Raw genomic sequence first — 24023 nt, 5'->3', positions numbered from 1 at the left:
AAAATGACAAGAAATGAATCTGAATATAATTATAAAATTTAAAAGTAATATGAACCTTCAGTAAAGTATTCTAACAATATAGAAATAACATAGAGAGGGCTGGAGTTGTGAGGTAGAGCACTTGCCTAGGACAGATGAAACCCTAGGTTTGATCCTCAGCACCACATAAAAACAAATAAACAACAGCATAATTAAAGGTTAAATTCTTGTTTTTTAATATTTGTTTTTTAATTGTAGTTGGACACAATACCTTCGTTTTATTTATTTATTTTTATGTGGTGCTAAGGATTGAACCTAAGGCTGTACATATGTGAGGCGAATGCTCTACCACTGAGCCACAACCTCAGCCCCAAAGTTAAATTCTTTAAAAAAAAAAAAGAAAGATAAAAATAACATAGAGAAGAATAGTAATATTAGACTACAAATAATGAGACTATTGCTGTGGCTTACATATTGTAATATTATTGCTGCTTTATGACAAAATTGAGATTCTACTGAATGAGCAATTTTGTATAACAAATGTTGTCTATTATTTATTTACTTGTTTATTTTTGCAGTTTTGGGGATTGAACTCAGGTGTGCTTTGGCACTGAACTCCATTCCCAGCCCTTTTTCATTTTGAAATAAGGTCTGACTGAGTTCCTTAGGATCTTACTGTTGCCCAGGTTAGCCTCAAATTTGCCTCAGCCTCCTGAGTGGCTGGTATTAGAGTTATATGCCACCATGCTGGGTATCTTGTCTCTTTTGTAGTTAATAAATGTTTTGATTATAATTTTGTAATTTTTGCAATAATGAGTTTTTCTCTTTCTTTGCTGATGATTGAATCCAGGGTGTCATGCATGTGATGGAAGTGCTCAATAACCAAGTTATACCCTCAGCCTTGGTTTTTCTTTTATCTTATTTGGCTAGAAATATTCAGGGTTGTGGTGCTTAGTAGGTAAGGCTTTACTTAGATGACTGTGATTTATTTTAGGAAATAAAATGTGTGTTTTTGTGAAAATCCTGATTGAGTAATTCATAAAGTTAGTTCTCAATAAATGTTAGTTAAATAGAAATTTGCAGAACACTCTGCTGCAGAATAGCAGTTTGTTGTCGTTTCTTTTTTCTTTTATTAGTTGTTGGTGGACTTTTATTTATTTTTATGTGGTGCTGAGAATTGAACCCAGTGCCTCACACATGCTAGGCAAGCATTCTACCACTGAGCCACAACCCCAGCCCCAATTTGTTGTCGTTTCTAATAATAAGGTAAACTTTTTCTATAAACAAGTAGTGAACTATTTCTTGTAGCAGGAGATGCTTAATAAGCCAAGTTTTGTGTACTACTTAGCAATTTTGTATTGCTTTTAATCTTCTTTCCTTGAAATTTTGCCTTATTGTTAAGTTTTATAATTGTTAGATGCATTTCTTGTCTTAAAAACATTTAAGATTCTTCTAAGTTAAAAAACATGCTTCCAAGAAAGAACTCATATTCTTAGGCATAGTTACATTTTGAAAAAAATGTGCCATACTTAAGAAAATAACTTATCACAGGTTCAAATAGTAAGATCTTACACTAGAAAGCAGATGTGCTTGTCTTTAGTTCCAGTCCCTTTTGTGTCAACTACTTAAATATTTTTATTTTGCATTCTTTTGGTGACTTTCTCCATAATGCTAAATAATTCGCAGATGCTGTTGTTTCTTGATTTTTAAAACCTCAGACATTTTGTAATGACATTCTTATCATCACTCTGGTCCAATGTCTCTTTCTTCTCCCTCTGTAAATATACCTCTAGTTTTATTGTCTCCATCATTTACTTTGGTACCTTCAGTAGCCAAGATACTTAAACATTCTCAGTGGAAATTTTTAGCATCAAGTCTGCTCAGCAGATGGCAGCATAGGATAATTTATCTTTTCTATAGGTGGATATTTGAGTTAAGAAAGAGACTGTATAGCTCTTGAAGAGAGTAGACTGAAACTCTAGAAATTCTTGGTAGTATTTCAGTGGAGTGTTTTAGGGATGTACATTGTGTTTAGCAGTAATAGGCCCAGCTGTTCTTGAAATCCTTAAACTAAGCTGTTACCGTTTTCTGTCCTTTGTTTAATGTTGCTTAGATTTTTTTCTTTTACTTCTATTTCTTAATATTTATTTTATTTTTTAGCCCAAACTCTGCACATTTCCTCATTGTTTGTCTGATAGGGATAAAATGAGAGTCTTCACTTTTCCCCCTAGATTTTAAAAAAGTAATCACATGTGCTTATTAGTAAAATTTCACATATCCAGGAACAAGTTTTGTATTTTGATGTTTGTTCTACTTTCTCTGTATTGTAGATAGTCTGAAATGATACATGGCTATTTAGTATTCCACCTTGTGTACCTGTTGATTTTAAAATATTTAACAATGTTTCAGCAAATATTCTTATACATCTTACACATTGATATATGTGTTATTTTTATTTTAATGATGTAACTATATTAATCAGGAAGAAATTGAAGAACTAAATTGATAAAATATATTTGCCTCTTTTAAGACACTTCTCAGAAGATGATACACAATCAACAAATACATGAAAAATGTTCAACATCTCTAGCAATTAGAGAAATGCAAATCAAAACTAAGATTTCATCTCACTCCAGTCAGAATGGCAGCTATTAAGAATACAAACAACAATAAGTACTGATGAGGATGTGGGGAAAAGGGCACACTCTTACGTTGATGGTGGTACTGCAAATTGGTGCAACCAATCTGGAAAGCAGTATAGAGATTCCTTGGAAAACTGGGAATGGAACCACCATTTGACCCAGCTATCCCACTTCTCAGTTTATACCCGAAGGACTTAGCCACCTCAGTGTTTATAGTAGCCACCAGTGTTTATAGTAGCACAATTCACAATAGCTAAATTGTGGATCCACCCTAGATACCCTGTGGTATATATACACAATGAAATATTATTCAGCATTAAAAAAGAATAAAATCGGGCTGGGATTGTGGCTTAAGTGGTAAAGTGCTTACCTAGCATGCATGAGGCACTGGGTTCAATCCTCAGCACCATATACAAATAAAGATACTGTGTTCACCTAAAAAATAACTAAAAAATAGATATTTTAAAAAAGAGAATAAAATCATGGCATTTGCAAGTAAATGGATGGAGTTGGGAGAATATAATGCTAAGTGAAGTAAGCCAATCCCAAGAAACCAAAGGCCAAATATCTTCTCTGATATAAGGATACTGATTCAAAATGGGGATGGAGGTGGAGCATGGGAGGAATAGGTGAATTTTAGATAGGGCAAATGGGAGGGAGGGGGAGGCAGGGGGTGTGGGGATAGGAGACAGTGGAATGAGATGGACATCATTACCCTAAGTACATGGATGGAAACATGAATAGTGTGACTCTACTTTGTGTATAACCAATTTGTATAATATGAATTGATTTGCATTCTGTCAAATATAACAAACTAGAATAAATAAAATAAAATAATTAAAAAAAATAGATCTTTACTTAGCTGGGCACAGTAGTGTACTCCTCTAATACCAGTGGCTCTAGAGGCTGAGCCAGGAAGTTCACAAGTTCAAAGCCAGCCTCAGCAATTTAGCAAGGCCCTAAGCAATTTAGTGGGAACCTGTCTCAAAATAAAAAATTAAAAAGGGCTGGGATGTGGCTCAGTGGTTAAGCACCCCTGAGTTCAATCCCTGATATCTGCCTCCCCAAAGTCTTTATAGTTGCTGACTTATTTAATAAATCATGAAATATTTCCCCAGGTTTCTTAGTACTAGATCATCCTTAATACTCCTAGAATACCCTTCCCTTGGCTTATGTACTTTGGAATTTTTATACTAACATTTTTAGGATTTTTTGGTATGGTTATTATGCTGGATTAATAAAAAAAGAACACTTCTTCCTTCTTTCTTTTTCCTTTCCACTCCTTTCTTGTGAGAATATTAGATTTCAGGAGAAGATTTGAAAACATATACCCATAAATGTGTCTGTGTCTGTGTTTTTTGGGCACTTAACCACGAGTCACATCCTCAGAGCTTTTTATTTTTTGAGACAGAGTCTTGCTAAGTTGCTGAGGCTGGCTTTGAACTTGTGATCCTCCTGACTGAGCCTCCTAGCTGGTATTACAGGTATTCACAATGGTGCCTGGCTGGTTTGTGTGTGTGTTTTTTTTTTTAATATTTATTTTTTAGTTGTGGTTGGACACAATACCTGTATTTATTTATTTTTATATGGTGCTAAGGATCCAACCCAGGGCCACATACTTGCTAGGTAAGTGCTCTACTGCTGAGCCACAAGCCCAGCCGCTGGTTTGTGTTTTTTAAACAACATTATTAGTGTCATATTTGGCTGTGTCTTTTAAGTTTTTTATCTTGTGAGTCAATTTAGAAACTGTGTTTTCTTTTAAACTAATTCATTTAGAAACTTCAAATTTATTAGCATTAAATTTTGCAGAGTATGGTTCTAGAACTTGTTTTATTTTCTGCCTTTTTATTGCTAACTTTTGGTGTACTTGGGTATTCTTCTTTATTTCTTTGTTAAGTAACTTATTGGATTGTTTTACTTTTATTGTATACTATGTTTTAATTTTAACAGAAATATAATCTATCACTCTACATTACTAATTTTTGACTATGTATTCTGTCTGAGCGGGCATTAAAGTCTTCTCAATATTTCCTATAGTTGGTGTTTTATTTTGTGTATTTAGTTTTTAAAATTTTTTTTTTAGTTGTAGATGGACATAGTACCTTTATTTTATTTTTTTTAATGTGGTAGTGGGGATCGAACAACCCCCAACCCCCATTATTTATGTTAAAATATTTTTTAGTTATCAGTAGATCTTGTATTTATTTATATGTGGTGCTGAGGATGGAACCCAGGGCCTCACAGATGCCTGGCAAATGCTCTACTACTGAGCCATGACTCCAGCCCTATTTTTATTTATTTATTTTTAATGAGTTTTTAGTATGTGTATGTTCTTGGCCATTATAGTTTATTTAAGGATTGTATCCATATCATTATAAAATGTACCTCTATTTTATATTTCATTTAACTTGAATTATATTTAATTTTACTTTATCAGTCATTACTGTCATAACCTTTGTCTTTTGTTTTATGTGACTTCCCGGCCATGGCCTACATAGGGAGGGAGTAGGTGACCGTTGGAAGTGTGGACTGGCTGGAAATAAACTCTAGAAAAGTAGTATTAAGAAATAAGGGGCCAGGATTGTGGCTCAGTGGGCAGAACACTTGCCTACCATGCATGAGGCACTGAGTTTGATCCCCAGCACCACATAAAAATATACAAATAAAATAAAGGTATTGTGTCCATCTACAACTAAAAAAAATTAAAAAAAAAATCAAGAAATACAGGCCTGGTGCAGTGGCACAAGTCTGTAATCCCAGCGGTTCTGGAGGCTGAGACAGGAGGATCACAAATTCAAAGCCAGCCTCAGCAAAAGCGAGGCACAACTCAGTAAGACCCTGTCTCTAAATAAAAATAGGGCTGGAGATGTGGCTCAGTGGTTGAATGCGCCTGAGTTCAATCCCCTGGTACCAAAAAAGAAGCACAAAAGATGAGAAATTATTCAAAGCAGAGGCATTGTGATGATGGGTAGAGGAGACTTGATGGGTCTGATCCATGGATCCTTTATTTATAGTTAAGCACATCAAAGAGATTCATTGAGGAGCTTCTTTAGGAAAATAGGTTGAAAATGGAGAAAACAAGTAGGTTGGGGCTTGGCAGCTTTGAAGGGGGCAACTGCCTTTGAACTTTGGGCTGTGAGCTGAGACAGGGCACCAGCATGATCTGGGAATTTTACACACGTTCCCAGAAAAGCAACCATCCTGCCTTATGATGGCTCAAACAAACCCTTAATTCTTACCCAGCTTCCAACACAACTGATAGATTTTTGCATTTTATTCTACCGGTATTCTTTGTTTTAGGCATATCCTTCGTAGGTGGCATGTGGTTATCTTTAAATTTTTGAATTGGTTCTGAGTCTCATTTTATATCATTGTTATATGGTGTGTTCTCCCTTTTATTTATTTAGAAGTTGTGTAATTTATGTTTATTTTCTTACTCTCTATTGACTTTATTTCCTTGTTGACATTTTCTGGGATTTTTGTTATAATCTATTAATGTTTATTTATGAATTTATTCAACAAATATTTCTCTCTTACTGTGTGCTCCAGTCATTTTGCTAAATGTAGGCGACACTGTAGTAAAAAAGATGAACTACTCTTCTGCTTTCATGGAACTTACACACTACAGGGGAAAATGAAAAAAAACTTAAAAATATTATAGATTGTATAAAATGCTAGGAAGGAAATAAATGAGCTATTTGCCATGGTGTATAATCATTGGGAAAGTTCAGAGACAAACTTGCTGAAAAGAGATGAGGTAAGCTAAAACCTAAGGAATGAAATAGAGCCAACCTTGTAAGTCTCGGAATAGTGCCCATATGGTTACAGTTTTAGGGGGAGTATTCAAGTAGAGGGAATAGCAAAGGCAAGACAAAAGGAAAACTTTGATTTTTTTTTTTCTTTTTCTCCCTATACTAACGGTGTTTGATTCATCAGATTTATTGAACCCTTTTAATGACAAATATTTTGTGAACACCATTTTTGCTCTTGTGAAATTCATAGATAATATAAACTATGAACACACATTTTCTTTAAAGATCAGTATAAAACCTTAAGTAACATAAAGAAGTAAAAGGAAATTTATGTTTCTAAATTTTCTTTCAGTATTTATAAATGGTCAGGCACAGTTTTACTAAAAGTGGAATATAAACAAAACACCTATTTACCTTCATATATAGAGTCACCATGAATTTGTTATTTATAAATGTTTGATTTAAGTGACATATAAGCAACTTATAAACCATAACCAGTGTTTTCCCTAAGTGGTATACAACTCCTGGTAAAACTCTAAAAAATGCAAAGTGAAGCTTTTCTGTGATTTAACCAAAAGTAAACTATTCTATGACTACACAATGTGCATTGTATATTTTGAGAAAATGAAGTGTGTATGTATTAAAGCATTACAAAGAGTACTTTGTTAATACACACATACATCCATGCACACAATTAGATTGTAGGCTGTAATATTATAAACTGGTATTTTTTTCATTAATTAATACTTTCTAGGATAGATAGTGGAAGGTAAGCAGGATTTTAAACTTGGCAGTATTGGACATTTTGAGGCTAAATAATTTTTTGTTGTTGAGAGTTGTCCTATGCATTGGATATTTGTCAGCATCTCTGCCTTCTTTAGATGGCTAGCATAGCTTCCTCACAGTGTGAAAATAAAAATTGTTTCTTCAGATATTTCCAAATTTACCCTGGGGGACAAACTTGTCCAGGTTGAGGATTGAATTAAAGGTATACTTTATACAATAAAGAAAGATTGAGATATATTCATTGTCTTTAAGCTCTGTTTTCATAGGTTCTGTCATTCAACACTTAGTGATAAAAGGGATATCAAAGTATTAAGGGTAACTGGTTGCAGTAGCACACACCTGTAATCCCAGCAGTTTGGGAGGCTGAGGCACAAGGATCATGAGTTAAAAGCCAGTCTCAGTAACTTAGCAAGGCCCTAAGCAACTCAGTGAGACCCTTTCTCTAAATAAAGTACAAAATAGGGCTGGGGATGTGACTTAGTGGTTGAATGCCCCTGAATTCAATCCCGAGTACTACTCACCCCGCACCCCAAAAAAGGGCTGGGTTTGTGGCTCAGTGGTTAAGTGCCTATGGGTTCTATCCCTGGTACAAAATAAATGAATGCTTGCATGCACAAGGCCCTGAGTTCAATCCCTAGCACCACAAAACAAAACAAAACAACAACAACAAAAAACCCAAACAAATAAACAACAACAACAACAAACCAAACAAAATGAATGAATGAATGAACGAATGAATAAATAAATAAAGGTGAATAAAGTTTCTGTCTTTGAGCTTACATGCTGAGGAGGGAGAATGACATAGGAACACATAATACTGATGGTCAGTATAGTTAGATGTATCAAATGTGTTTTGACTTAAAATATTTCCATCTTGCAGTCGATTTATTGAGATGTAACCTCATTGTGAGTTGAGGAGCATCTGTATAGTACAACATGTTGCATATTTATAATTTTAATGGTACAATGCTATAAGGACACCAGAGGAAATATGTCCAGGAATCTCAAGGGTAAAATACCATTCATTTATTTGGACATGTCAGTGTCATCAATTTAAAAAATAGTTTTTAAAAATCTGAGTTTTTGTTAACAATACAAAGAATGTGTATTTCCACTTAAGACTCATTGAACATTGACATATTTGGGGGTTGGGATGGAGCTTAGTATTTATTAGAGCTCTTGTCTGGTGTGTGCAAGGCCTGGGGTTGAATTGGCACATTTTAACATTTGTCTTTCTCTTTTCTCTTTCATGTTTTACTTCTCAACATGCTTCGTTTTTTTGATTGTATTAATGTTGATTTTAGACACTAGGTGGCAGTCTTAGCTCTAGAGAGGAGCCATGAGTGAGTAAAGTTTGGGGCCCAGTGAAGATTCATCCTTTATTCTATCTGTATTAGACACAGATGTCCTTAAGATGAGACACAGCTAAAGTAAGGAGACAGTTTATTGCATAGTATTTTAAAAAATTAAACAGAGAGGTGAACACAGAATATTGGACCTAGGAATGCATCTTATTTCACAGAGATATTTATTTCCCTAATCAAAATCTTATTTATTTAGAGGCAGTATGAATTCAGTGGTCAAGAAGACCGTCAAGAAGTGAAATTGTAGTTTTTATCTTAGCTCTGCTGCTTTCTAGCTTACACAAGATACTCTTTTTCTGCAATTCCTCAATTGTAAAATGGGAATAATGGTATCTCATTATGAGGATTAAATGAATAATGTAAATACAAGTTCTAGAGCTTAGAACAAAACCTAGCATATAGTAAGAACACAGTAGTGTTAGCTATTAGTAGTATTGAAAATATAGGATATAAAATACTAGTGTATAATTCTCCTTATTTGGCTATTTACTTATCTATTTGATCATTGACTCATGATTTTATAGTTTTGCATTTAACTAGAGGGCAAAGACAGAGCCATTTAACAGTCTGAGGCCGTATTTGCAACATACAGTTATGAATTTAAAATTTTTTTTAGTTGAAATGGAATAATATTTTTATTTTATTTATTTTTATGCAGTGCTGAGGATTGAACCCAATGCCTCACACGTGCTAGGCAAGTGGGCTTTACCACTGAGCCACAATCCCAGCCCCTAATATATTTTTTTGGTGTTCCTGATAAGGGTACCAATGACTATGTGACCTTTCCCCCATTGGTGGTAACATGTTCTTTTTGACTAGGATCCTAAACAATTTTACCTTTATTTTTTGCTCCTTCTAGTAATTACCACTTCTTCTTTTTTAATTTTTTTTTTGTAGTTGTAGATGGACAGCATGCCTTTATTTTATTTGTTTATTTTTATGTGATGCTAAGGATCAAACCCAGTGCCTCACGCATGCTAGGCAGGTGTTCTGCCACTGAGCTACAGCCCCAGCCCCAAGTAACTACCACTTCTGAGTCGTTGCTCTTGAGCTCTGATGCTGCTTTTGATCATTTTTTAATAGTTCTATGGTGTTCCATTTTGTGGGCATACATAAGCACATTTTTTCTGACCCTCTACAGGTGGAAAGTTCAAAGCAGTTTTTGCTACATGTTGTTATAAATGATGCTTGCATGTGCATGTATTTGCACTTTTAGTTAAATATTTTCAACATCTTGCCAATGTCCATTGTCAAGTTTGAATTAGTTTCATGGCAGTATTTGAGAAGGTGTTCATTTGTTTATATCCTCACCCGTAATGAGTATTTTTATGTATGTATTTATATGTGTATACATGAATGAATGAATGATAGTGTCTCACTGAAGGAATGAATAAATGAATGATGGGGGTCTTGCTCTGTTGCTAAGGGTGGTCTTGAAGCCTTGGGCTCAAGCTAGTCTCTTGTCTCAGCATGTCAAATATAAGAATATGTCATCATGCCCAGCTTAATAGATATTTTTAGATGACTTTGCCAGAAAATTAAAGATTATTTTGTTTTTAGTTTTTCTTTCTTATACCAATTTTATTTTTCTTTGCATTTCTGTCTGCTGAGCATCTCTCCATATAGTAAAAAACAATTACATTTGGAATCCTGTGAAATATTGCTTCTAAAATTTTGCCTGTGTCTCAGTGTTCATCTAAAGTATTTATGTAGCTATAATATATTTACATTATAGATGTAACTTTTTTTTTCAAATTTTTTATTTTTCTTGGATACCTGGGATTGAACTCAGGGGCACCCATATCACTGAGCCACATTCCAGCCCTTGTATTTTATTTAGAGACAGTCTCAGAGAGTTGCTTAGGCCCTTTCTAAGTTTCTGAGGCTGGCTTTGAACTCAAGATCCTCTTGCCTTAGTCTTCCAAGCTGCTGGGATGACAGGTGTGTGCCACCACACCTGGCTCTATATATAACATTTAAATACTGCAGCAGCATTTAACTAAGGAAAGTCAGGGATTGAATATAAAATATATTTGTGTGTGTGTATACATCTATACACACACATATACACTAAAGGGGCTGGAAATATAACTCAGTGGTAGAGTACTTGCTTATCAGGAGTAAGGCCCTGAGTTTGATTCCCAGCACTGCCAAAAAAGTAAATAAATAAACAAACAGAAGAGTTTTGTTCAGGGATTTTCTTCTGAAAGTAGCTTGACTAACATTCTTTTAGTAAAATGAAATATTGAAATTTTGTTTTAGCAATTTTAATTCCATTGTGCCATGAAAATTTATAGTGTTGTGTATTATTTTGGATTGTACATTGATATACAGATTAGTTTTGAAGACAATTCTGTCATTATTCTAGGAGGTACTATTGCCTCTGTTATTGTATTTTAGGAGATCTGAAACATAAGCTTCTGTTCATTATCAGATAGAAAGGCAAGTAGTTTTGATCTTCAAGGAGCTAAAATTTTGCAGTGCTGCCAACATATAGGCTTGGTAAAATTAATGAATACAAGGTATTTTTGTCACATGTATTTTCCCCATTTACCTTTTTTTAAAAAAAATATGTATTTGTTAGTTGTAGTTGGACACAATATGTATTTATTTATTTTTTATGTGGTTCTAAGGATTGAACCCATGGCCATGTGAACTACCACTGAGCCACAACCCCAGGTCCCCCACCTTTTATACAGAGAGAAGTACACAGTTGAATTGTTATACAGATATAAGGTAACCAAATTCTAAATTAATGCAGTTTTTATGTTGATAAATTAGAATTTAATAAATGTATGGTAAAATGCATTTTACATGACACAGTTCTTAAAACTATGATCAATTAAAAAAGTTTTATATTTGTCAACATAATTTAAAACAATAATTTTGTGTGCTTTATTAGAATTAATAAGATATTTTTATTGCTGAGTTGGAAGTTTCACTTGACATAGTTTATTTATAGTGAGATGAGCTAGTCACCTTTGTCAGACTGTCTATAAAGTTTGACTAAAAGTAGGTGGTTGGGGACTTTGTAGCCTCCTTTTAGAATGGAGAAAGCTAGAAAAATCATTGCTCCTGCACTTAAAACAATGATAACAAACTCCAGAAATCTACAAATATGTAGATTTCTTAAATCCATCAGAGAGCTGAGATGGTAGGACAGCCATCCAACCCAAAGTCTTAGAAAAGACAGGTACCCCCAAGGAAAATTAGGATCTTAGTACTTTTTACCTGATACAGAGTGAACACTAATCAGAAGAATTCTGTAAAAATATTTAGTGAACTGCAGAAGACTTAGTATAGACTAGCAAGAGAACATAGACCACTGCACAACAGGGGTACTTGTTCCCACTCACAGTCTCTTCAACACAGACTGGTATCTTGTAGAGAATTGAGGCAAGAGTGAAGGTATTGAGAAAGTGTCCCTCACTGGATGAGGGAAAGTCCATCTCCCCTCTTTTTCTCCTATGAGACAAAAAGCCTTAAACTTGCTGTGGGAGGGTCCAGAACTTCAGCAGGAGAAGAACACTGAAAAGGTCACACCCTGGGCACCAAGGAACTCATTGCTTGCTTAAGATGGAGGCTTCATAAGAGTATCAGAGGAAAACCCCATCCCTACCCCTACCCCCCAGGAGGCTAATAACTGTGAGTAACAGGTAATAGTGAAATTCTGTGAGTTGCAGGAACATGGAGGCAGACTTCTTAAGGTATAATATTAAAAGGACATAAAACTGAAGGCTAAGTACATTCAGAGAAATACATCTGGCAAACAGACTCTGCCCTGAACATGAGGTGTAGCTTGAGGAATTGGAAGCCTGTGTTGCATTATGGGTAACCACATCAGCAACAGGTTTCAAACCAGGCTCATGTCCTGACTGGATCGACTCAACCTCCTGTCACTTAAGGCTTGGCAAAAGGAAAGGTGCACCTGCTTCAAGGCATAAAAACTTTTGCCCTCAGTGTCAGCCATCTTACAGAGGATATCCTGCATTCAAAAAAATGTTTAAGGCATAAAAAGAAGCAAGGAAAAACAGCAAACTAAAGTCACAGGTATTGGAACTATGAGAGATAGAATTTAATGTCTATATTAAAAAAGACAGACATGATCAGACAAAGATACTATTTAAAAAATCACATGAAAACCCCAGAAATGAAAAGCACAGTAACAGATGAAAAATGTTTTCAATAAGCTCATCAATGAACTTGGCATAGTCAAGGAAGAATCTGAGAACTTGAAGATAAGCCAATACAGATTATCCAAGCTGAGATGCAAAAAGAAACAAGTGTAAAAAATCATAGAACAGAGCATCCATGAGCTGTGGTATGTTAGCAAATGGCCTGAATGTATAATTGAAGTCTTGAAAGGAGAAGAGAAAGAGAGTGGAAGAAATACTTGAAGACCAATGGTCAGTTTTCCAGAATTAATAATGGACACCAAACCAAGAGTCCTAAAAGCTCAAAGAACATGAGGTTATCCTCAAATCAGACAAAAGACAGGAAAAACACCTAGGTGTTGCTTATTCAAACAGCAAAAATTAAGGATAAGGACAAAATATTAAATGCAGAGTTTCCCTCTGATTCATTTTGGTGGAACAAATAATTACAGAAGACTTCTCATTAGATCTGTGCAAAGTAAAAAATAACGTGTGACATCTTTAATTTTTGAAGATAGAGGGTTTATTTAGGCATTTCCTTGGTAATAAAAATGATAAGAGTGGTTACATTTGCATAAAAATATAAAGTTGCATGTCAAAACACTTCAGTTAAAATACAAGTGAAGGAACTGGAGTTGTGGTTCAGTGGGAGAACGCTTGCCTAGCATGCTTGAGGCACTGGATTTAATCCCCAGCACCACATAAAAATAAACAAATAAAATAAAGATACTGTGTCCATCTTCAACTAAAAAAAATATTAAAAAAAATACAAATGAAAACTTGGAAAATGTTATTTTTACATGTTAATAATTAGTAAAGAACTCTAGCAGTGATATCTTTAAATGGCCCAAGGTAAAATCTTTCAACTCCGAATTCTTTACTCTGCAGAAATACTCGTTTCAAAAGTGAAGGAGAAATACTGTGTCAGAGAAACAGAAACTGAAAGAGTTTAGACGTATATAAAAGGAAGTTGTTCAGGCAGAAGGGATTTAACACTAGAAATTTGGATCTGTATAAATAATGAAGTGTGCTGGAGAAAGAATAAACAAAGATATAAGATTCATGACTTATTAATTTTTTTTGCTTTTCTTAGTTTTCATTGGTTTGAAAGATGACCATAAAACAAAAATATCAGCAATGTATTTTGTGTTTAGAGTGCACATGCATGACACACACAAAAGGGATACATGACACACACAATAAGGGATGGTTAGTTTTGAATATACTGTAGTAATATCTTTTATATTATGTGAGAAATGGCATAGTTTGAGGTGAGGTTCTGATTAATTATATTTTAAAGTTTTGGACAACCACTAAAACATTTTTTTTTCAAGAGGCATGAATAAATAGCCAATAATGGAGGTAAAATGGAATCATAGAAATATATTTGGTTAATCTAATTTAAAAAAAGAAATAGGGGAAAAAACTAAGAGTAGATGGATCAGATAATAACAGTGAACAAGAGAACAATTTTATTTCAGCCATATTAATAATTATGTTAAATATAAGTGGTGTAAGTCTAGTAAGACAGATTTTTCAGATTGAATACAAAAGCAAAATCCTTATATATGCTATTTGAAAGAAACACAATTTTATATATAAAGACATGGGCTGGGCGTAGTGGTGCATGCCTCTAATAATAATAAAAAAAAAAAGGTTGGGTAGTTCAGTGGTCAAGAATCCCTGGGTTCAATCCCTAGTTTGAGGCGGGGGGTTAAAGTAAATGAAAAGTGAAAGGATGTGAAAAATGATATACATGGAAACACAAATCAAAGGAAGGCTAGGGTATGTATGTTAATATCAAATAACATAGACTTCAGAGCAAAGAAAACTACCAAGGATAAAGAGGTACATTAAACAATGATAAAGGGATCAGTTCTCCTACAGTCTTTTAAATAGCCCTAAAAATGCATAAATTAAAAATGGAAAACTAAAAGGAGAAATAAACAGATCAGTCGTTAAGACTGGAGTCTATAATACTTCTCTTTCGATAATTAAACCAATTTGGAAAATGAGGATAGGGCTTCTAACAACTTGACGTAATTACAGTAATATTTTTAAGAGCATATGGAATACTCACCAAGGTAGATGTTATTCTAGCTCACAAAAGAAGTCTTTGAAAGTATACAAAGGGTGTGCTTGGACCATAATGGAATTAGACTAGAAATTAATAACAAGCTGGGCATGATGGTGCACACCTGTAATTCCAGTGGCTTGGGAGGCTGAGGCAGCTTCAGCAACTTATTGAGGTCCTAAAGTAACACAATGAGACCCTGTCTCTAAATAAAATTCGAAAAAGGGCTGGGGATGTATCTCTGTGGTTAAGCACCACTGGATTCAATCTTGGTACCAAAAAAAGAAACTCTCCATTTGAAAATTAAACAGCAACATTAACCCATGGTTGAAGGAGGAAATAAATAACAAGGAAGTTTAAAAAAAATTATTGAATTAAATGAAATGAAAGCACAATGTGTCAAAATTAAGGGATGCAGCTATGGAGTGCTTAGAGGGAAATATAGAACCTTAATCCTTATAGTGAAAAAGGATGTTGTGTTCATATTCACATTTTATTTACTCATTCTTCAACTGATGGACATTTGGGTTGTTTCCACTTTTGTGATTTTGCTTAAGAAAATTTTAGAATCTAGTAGGCGGTCCTTTTCATAAATGTTTCATACTGCTTTTATTAAAGGCATTAGCACACAGAAAAAGATAATGGATGTTAGATGATGATAGGTAGAGATAACTGTAATAGATAACACCTTTCCTTTATAGGCACTATTTTTAGTGTCTTACTTATTTTTAACTCATTTAATTCTCACTACTCTATATGAGACAGGTGTTCTTGTTATCTCCATGTTATAGATGAGGAAACTGAGCAGAGAAATGAGAGCTTGCCCTGTTTATGTGGTAAATGGGATAACTAAGGTCATACCCTGGCCATGTGGCTCTGAAGTCTGCACCACACTGTTCTACCATTTCACAGGAAAGAGTAGGCATAGCCAAATTGTGAGTGAGTTAATGGGAATTTCAGTGAAACTTCATTGAGTTTGCTTACTTTCTTCCCTTCATGGCAGAGTTTATAAATTCTAGCCTGTTCTCTTTTCTATTAAGAGACAGTGGGTTTATCAATTAGTTCTGATTTTATTTACCCTTAGAGTTTAGAACATATCTGATTTTCATTGTACTTGGGGATCTTCTCCTAAATTGAAGCATCTTCAAATTTGATGTTATCTTGTCATTTTCTAGTTTCAAAAAAGAAAAATTGGTGTAAAAAAATAGAATGCATAGATCTTAGTTTGTAAATACCTTTCTGCAGTAAAGTAAGTCTTGAATCCTTGGAGAAATGATTGATTCCAAATTTTGGAAAATTCAAGATAAGCCTGGAACATCATTTGGTACCAAGAAGTAAGAATGTCTTTCCTCCCCAAAAAAGGCAAGCCAGAGACACTGGAACCAACTAAAGCTGGGATGTTTGAACAACAACACAAATAATGATGATAATGAATTATATCCATGTGACCTTATTCACTTAAATAATTAAAAAACAAATTAGAGAAAGCAGCACTTCCTGCAGTAGAGCTATAATAAATGTGGAAGAAATGATGGAAATCATTTGCAGTAGGCACTCACCAATAATAATTATTATATGCAAGAGTGACTAATATATGCAAAAGTTAGTGAAAGTATGAGAAACAAGGTATTTGCATAGTCTCAGAATATCTCTCTAAGACACTTATTAATTACAAAGAAAAAACTAATAGCTTCATGGCCGAAAATCCTAATAGATACCCCTTAGTCAATAATCAGTTAACCAGCTCCAGTAATAAGATATATTGTCAATAAGGCACATTGATAGGAATAACACAGTCTTATTCCTGTGTTATTTTTGCCAGAAATGCAGAAATCTCGGTCTAGAGGAAATATCAGACAAAGCCAGATGAAGACCCTTCTACAACATAACTGACCAGTACTCTTCTATTTAGAAATGTTTCAGAAATGAGGGACAAATACAGACTGGGTACCCTTGGGAGATTTGAAGAGAATATGGAGACATTACTAGGGCAGGGTGAGATCCTGGATTGGTTCCTGGACCAGAAAGGGTGTTCCTGCTAACAATAATACATTTCAAGTGCCTGTCAATTAGTGATATCATGTCAGTATTTATAAGTTTTCAATAGATACACAGTTATTTAAGGTGCTATTATTAAGGAATGTTGGATAAAAGATATGAAGGGACCTATATACTAACTTTGTAACTTTTTGTTAGTGAAAATTTATTTTAAATAAAAATATTAAAAATGTAAAAAGAAAATGGCCTGTGGTGTCTAGGCCTTGGTGGACAATAGTATTTCATATGTTCATAGTGAGTTGTAGTACCTGTCAACATGGTAGGAACAGTGCCTGCTACCGTGGGAATCAGATGACAATAGAGTTCCCTGCATCCAAACAGTTGTCATCAGTTAATGTCTATAATGTGTGCAGATGAAAGTTCAATGAGTATAATAGTATAAAGAACCCTAATATATATCTGTGGAAATACAGACATCTTAGAGTTGTTCTGTGCCCAGGTTGAATTATTTGTAATAGATTGTTATTTTTGCAATTGATCACTAGCAACAAAAGCTTCAGGGTAGGGGGAACCCTAATAGATTCACTGGATTTCTGTTTCCCAATCATTTACTTCATATAGTGTGTACTGAAATAAAAAAAAAAAAAAGGAAGGAACTTAGAAAAGAGGGCAAAGGAAAATAAAAAATCTAGTCCAGCACTTTATTTGATGTCTACTTCATTTATAGCTTGTGAATGACTGTGCTGGAAAATTAATGGCCCTAGAAGGAAAGAAGGTGGGATGAGGGTTTTCAATAGGGGGCAGGCAGGTAGACATGGCAGGTTTTGTGAACTGGAGATCCAGTGAGCCACCTCGGTGCTAAGGACTGTCCTTTTTTTTTCCCCTCAGGGTATTGAGTCTTGTGATTTTTCCATCACAAGAAGTTTTTTGTTTTGTTTTTGGAAGTAGATGCTGATAGGTGAATCCACTTATTAGAATCTGTCTTTAGGAGGAGAATTAAGAGGCAAAGAACTTTCACTTTGGACATGGTCCAAGTGTGATCTTTTTGGCTTGCAAAAATATATTTCAGAAGGACCATAGGTTTCTGAGGACAAGATGTAGGCTGGACAGTAGCCTTTCTTTGTTTCATGGGAGCTGTGAGACAGTGTTTCCATCTCAGTTATCCTCTTAGTCACCAATCCCTTGATTTCAAAAGATTTTGCAAGTGAATTTCTCTCATTTCTCTGCATGTTTCTTACTAACAGTGGGAGAGAAAATGGAGTACATTGAGCTCAGGGCAGATGAGCAGGAATTGAACTGTTTGCCTAAAATGGAGGGAACTGACTTTAGAAATAAAGGAGAGTATTGACTGCCTTTTCTTCCCCAGGAAAGAGAAGGCCTAAGGGAGCAGGAGGCTTTGTCACATCACCCTTTGCTTTCTGGCCTCTAAAAATAGAGCGTCACTGACGTCGTCTGTGTGTATGCCATTCTATTCCCAGGCCCTTCTGCCGCTTAGTGTCCGGACACTGGAATGTTCTTGTCTGCCTTTGTTTTTATAAGGAAATCTCAGATATACTAATTCAGGCCTAGAGGTGATAATATTGAAGCCTGGATTTTGATTACAGAGATTCTGTGACTTGTAAAAATAAATGATAAAATAACTGCTTTCTTGTTGTATGATACAGAATTCCAGAAACTCTGGAGGAGTGTCACTGTGGATTCAATGGATGAGGAGAAAATTGAAGAATATTTGAAGCGACAGGGTATTTCTTCTATGCAGGAATCTGGACCAAAGAAAGTGGTGTGTAATCTCTAGAAAAAAAAATCAATCCTCTGTTCTCTGTTAGTTGCTTCCTGTTCTGCTCTCTTAAAAGCCATTAGTCATTCGTCCTTCCAGTTTTTTCTTTGTCTCGTCCAGTGATTTGGTCAGATGTAACCCATATCATGTCTGCAAGTGAACTGCCCTTGGGTGCTGTTCTCCAGGCTGGGGAGAGCTTCCCATTGCCTTTAGCCTGTTCTAACTATGCCAGCTCTTGAGCTCCAGCCATGCCTCCCTGACTCTGGGGCCTCAGTGTTGCCTACTCTCTTACCTCTGCACACACTTATCCCAGTTTCTACAGGAGCCTGCATCTTCATCTGCCTGGCCTTTAGCACTGTAATTGTGCTTTCTTCCCCTTGCTTTGTGAGCTTTGTAGACTTGTCACTTAGTTCTGCTGTCTCTGATCATGTTGACTTGTCCTTGTTGATTTTCAGGTCCCTTGGGAGCCCGATATTATTTTCTTTGTAGTGCCTAAATTCTTCTCATAGGAGGCATTAGTAATCACGTAAAACTGGTAAATTGCTGTGTATCAGCTAAGCAAAACCTAGATTCCTGTAGTTCAAGAATGGAGCCAGGTGGGGAGTAATTTACTAACATGTGAGACTCTTCCTCTCTCCTTTGCCATCATCATGCTTTGTGTCTTTTTGGGTGTGTGCAGTGTGTGCCTTAATGAATTTTTAGGACTCAAAAAAGTAGATTTAATGCCAGTGATTTGTCCACAAATGTGTAATTACAGCCCTTCATGATGACCTATTATTAGTTTATTGATTTTTAATCATGTGTTATTAATATTTTAAATATACAGAATGGAGAATAATAGTACAAATCTTTGTGTCTCTCCATTTCTGATTTGCTATATCTCAGTATTTACTTCAGACCCCCCACTTTAAATTGATGATGGTGGATATATTTTTAGACTTGATAACAGAGACAAAAACCCAAGAGCTTCACTGCCTCTCTTTTGTTTTATCCACTTCGTGCCTAGAATAGTTCTGGTAAGTTATGGGGCCGACCTGTTTATTGCTGATGTAGGTTCACACTTTATGGTAACAGAAAGTACTGAGTCTGGTTGGAGGTTGGCATGTGTGCTGTGGATGGGTGTATGTGAGGCTGGGTCACAGAGCAGGGGAAACTCTGCATCCTTTGCTGCAGGTGTCTGAGCTTGCTTATTAAATCCTGACTATCCTAACCACCTGGGAATTACTGTTGTTTCTGTTTTTTCCTTTAGGCTCCTATTCAGAGAAGGAAAAAACCTGCTTCACAGAAAAAACGACGTTTTAAGACTCACAACGAACACTTGGCTGGAGTGCTGAAGGATTACTCTGACATTACTCCTGGCAAATAGGGAACACTTTTGTCTTGAACAAAGAGTTACAAACACACAATCAAGATTTTGTTGTTGTTGTTGATGCTCGGGATCTGAAGACTGGCTGTCTTCCCATTCTGCTTCTTAGGACTGAGGCAAGGAGCAGTTCAGTTTACAGAACAAGTGCAAATTACCAAACTCAAAGCTTATTTTAATCAAATAGGCTAATGAGAAATGTGATATTCCCTCTAGACCTTCTGTTCCTTCTTGGGAGAAAGGCACTTAGCACGATATGCAGGTGTCTTTGCTATTTGTCTCTACTTCTAGATGGTTCCTGGTTCCATTTTTTCTCTTTTATTACCTTAGAGCAAGTTGGCAGATAGTCTTGAATGCAATATTTGTTTATTCCAAAAAAACATATTTATAATAAAATCATTGTAGAAGGATTTTGAAGAAGTTAATGAATTCCGTTTCTTTCTTTTCATTCTTGGAAATGGCAGCAACCAGCTCCAGTCCTGGACTTGCTCAGGGTGTGTGCTTGGGATGTTATGGAGACTGGAGTCTACTCTGGTACTGAGCATGTGGATTCCCAGTTGGAACACAAGACATGCCTCTCATTAGCATGTAATGCAATAAAAAAATACACTAGATGTAATTGTTAATGTTATCTTTTAAAAGGACAAATTGATGTTATAGCCTGTTGGATTTAGAAAATAATGCTCTGGTATGGTCTTGAACAAGGATGGATGGAGTCATCTTGCCAACCTGAACATTAGCTTTACCATGTCTCACCCCTAACATGACTTGACCTGAGGTTCATCTGGCTGAGACCCCCACTTTCCCCCTGTCGCTGGCCTGGCTCATGAGAGCCTTTATCAAGTATGTGTGGATTTTTTTCATAATGGGAAGTTGCTGTGGTCCTTCCTGCCTTCTGTAGCAAAGTTCCCATTTTCCTTATTGATGCTTTTTTAAAAAAATATTTTTTAGTTATAGTTGGACACAATACCTTTATTTTATTTATTTATTTTTATGTAGTATTGAAGATTGAACCCAGGGCCTCACCTGTGCTAGGCAAGAGCTCTACTGCTGAGCCACAACCCCAGCCCCTTATTGCTGCTTTTTATATGGACTGCTGTGGTCCTTTGTGTTAGTGGCTTCATATCACAGGTTGAAATTGTATTGGATTAAAGTGAGGTCTGGTGTTCCTAAAAAATGATGGTACCCAAAGCAGTGAGTCCTTTGATTAGATGACAGAAGGCATTTTGCTTTTTTAATTTATATTCTATATGTGAACTTCCTACCCATTTAGTGCTCTCTGTTTGCTTTATGTCTTTCTAAATTCCAAGCTCTAAAACATGAGATGCAAAACTGAGACTCCCCTTGATAATTTGGAATACAGGAAATTCAAACCTGTCTTGCTTTGTAAATAGGAACTTTAATGACTCACAGCATAAAACTAGTTTCATTGTAAATGTAGAATTAGCTTATCTCCAAATGCCTGCTTTTGTGGTCTGTACACCCCATCCTATTTTATGGGAAATGCCTTTTGGATATTTCAAATACTTCATCTTATTCTGAAGGAGATAGACCTTCATCACAGATTCTAAAACAATATGCTTTACAGCTCGTTGTGTATTGTTAATAATTTCTAGCTAAGCCTGTGCTCATCAATACTTCATGGACTGGCCTGATAATTGATTGTTGTCTAAAACTTATTTCAGAAATGAGGAAGTTTAGATCTAGAGAAGTGTATTGCCAAATCGATAACATGTGTGAACTATAGCTTTGTTTCATTCACTTGCATTTTATTTTGCTGATAAGCCTTGATCCTCCTTGCCTATGACATGCAGTTCCTGCATGGTGAAGTATTAAGATTGTATCACTGAATGATGTGGGGAGGATATTGTTTTTGTGGAAAATTTGATAGGATCCTAGTTATGTTTATGATCATAATTAAAGAAGTAAGTTTTTTTAGCAGTTTTTTTGGGTGTCTAAAAAACATTCTCCAGAAATTCCAAGCTAAGGTTGTGTTCCCACTTCTGCCTGTTTCTGTTGGATCTGCTGCCATTCAGAAGCAAGTGAGGATGGGCATGGCTGAGTGAATTAAAAGGGTAAGTCAGGCTGTAGTGCATTTAATTTATAATTCATCAGTCACGTGAGGCTTTTAGGGGATAGCTAAGAGAAATGTAGTTGAGCTTGGACACAGTATAAAAATGAACATTTGGCCACTGCTGTCATAGCTGGTGAGTGTGGCTAGATGATGGTGGGACCCCAGGGACAGAAGAGCACTTTATACCTGTTGAGCAGAGAGTTAGGAAAAATGCAGTGCAGAGACATCCGGTTACTTCCAATCCCAGTGTTCATAGGGAAGGAATGTAAATGTACAGCCTTGGATTTTTCATATGAGCTGTTGGAAATCACTGGCAGCAAAAACATGTTATGAATGTAGTTGGTTATGTAGGACTAGAGTATTTGTATTTATCAATTACCCAGTTCCCCTCAGCTAATGGCTTAAAAGATGAAACTCAGTGTCCCCCCTTTCTTCTAGCTACTATTTTACTTTCAGCTGATTTGTGGGAAGATTTGGGGTTTTCTGAGGTTTCACTGTTAGCAAGCTGAGGCAAGTATCATGCCTTCTGTAGCAATGACCTGTTATCACCCACATTGCTGTCCTTGGAATTCATTTCCCAGTGTGTACTGAGAGAAGAGTAGGTGGGAGTTAGAAGCTCTGGGAACCTCTTGGAAACTATTTCTCTAACTTTGGAACACTTGTCACCAGGCTGTTTTGTGACTGTTGGGGGAAGCATAGTTTAGAAAAGTGGATTTAGAGTAAGCCCTGGCATTATGCTATTGGCTTTCCTCTTAAGATGAAACTGGAGTTTTGAGTGAGACTTCATTCCCTACTTGGCCACTTTCCTCTTGGTTCTTGCCTGCAAATTCTGAAGAATAAAATCTACAGATAATAAGGGAAGGGAAGAGTAAACAGAGTAGGATTTATTTAAGCAAGAAAAGATAGAAGTCCCGCCTTGTGGAAGGAGGCCTGATAGCAGAAAACCTCATTTTGGTGTGCCACCTTAGGAGTTTATATGTAGTTTGGGCAGAGCATGGAGCAAAATAAATGTAAAATATGCAGAAAGAATCAAGGCTATAGCCTTATCATCTGGGTTCACCCCCACTTTCTGTTTTTCCGCTTTAAAGAACAAAAGCACATTTTCCTTCATAAAAGGATTTCCATTAGAAAAAGTATCGTCTACAGCCATACTAACCTGAACATGTTCAATCTTGTTCAGTCTCAGAAGCTAAGTGGGTTTGGCCCTGGTTAGTTCCTCCATGGGAGAAATCAAGATTGAGGAGGCTGCTATCTTAGGCCCCTGTAGAAGTTTGGGGCTGTAGTATTAATCCAGCTCATCTGATTTGGGCCAGCACCTTGTGAGCATGTTGTGGTTTGAATATCTGGTGAAATCTTACTTTTCAACCAGCCAGAACTTTGCAGGGTTCATACGCCACAGGGCATTCAGTGCAAAGCCTTGTGCATTTATAAGAATAAACCACAGCCTGAATCTGGCAGAACTAGCTCCAGAAGCACTTTTATCTTATACCAGTTTTATCTTGACTCTTATTATTAATGTCACTACCACTAGGATGTCCTGCACCATTGGTAGACAGAGCTTTAAAAAAACATTTTCCTGCAAGTGTGGTGGCACATGCCTGAAATCCCAGCTGCTTAGAGGCTGAGGTAGGATTAAGTTTGAGGCCCTGTCTCAAATAATGGGGTGTGGGGAGGCGCTGGGTAAGGCACTTCTGGGTTCAATCCCCAGTGCTGCAAAAACAACCCTCCCCCCTAACTTGGAGACCTTAATCAAATTGACTACTTATATTTGGTTTAGCATTACAATGATAGTTTTAGTAGAGGCATTCTGAGGGTACTTCAGAAAATAGGGCACTAATAATAAACATTCTTTAGCCTAAGAATGTTGTAAAATTTGTTTTGTTAGGTTTTAAAGTAGAACAGTAAGAGAGCAACCATGTGCTGATATTTAAACTACTCCAGAAGAGTGGGCTTTTCACCATAGTTGAATGTTGCAGTGATGTGGAAGCAGGAGGAAATCTGTCCACATTGTTAGCCCTGATCATCCCTTGTCCAGAGCCCTCAGAAGTAACTTTGATTAT

At 35.9% G+C, this 24023-nt stretch overlaps 1 protein-coding gene across 1 annotated transcript in view; it reads left to right on the top strand.

Annotated features, from left to right (window-relative positions):
• Gtf2e2 (general transcription factor IIE subunit 2) overlaps positions 1-20309 on the top strand; it is a 74314-nt gene extending 54005 nt beyond the window's left edge. Inside the window, exons 7-8 of the mRNA XM_005340373.4 lie at positions 18414-18529; positions 19776-20309. Coding sequence (XP_005340430.1) covers positions 18414-18529; positions 19776-19892 — 233 coding nt within the window. The 3' untranslated portion in view covers positions 19893-20309. The remainder of the gene's footprint in view (positions 1-18413; positions 18530-19775) is intronic.
• The last annotated feature ends 3714 nt before the right edge of the window (positions 20310-24023 follow it).

Source organism: Ictidomys tridecemlineatus, chromosome 14 (genome assembly GCF_052094955.1).
Source record: "Ictidomys tridecemlineatus isolate mIctTri1 chromosome 14, mIctTri1.hap1, whole genome shotgun sequence".
Taxonomy (NCBI): Eukaryota; Metazoa; Chordata; class Mammalia; order Rodentia; family Sciuridae; genus Ictidomys; species Ictidomys tridecemlineatus.
This window is presented reverse-complemented; position numbering and strand designations above follow the sequence as displayed.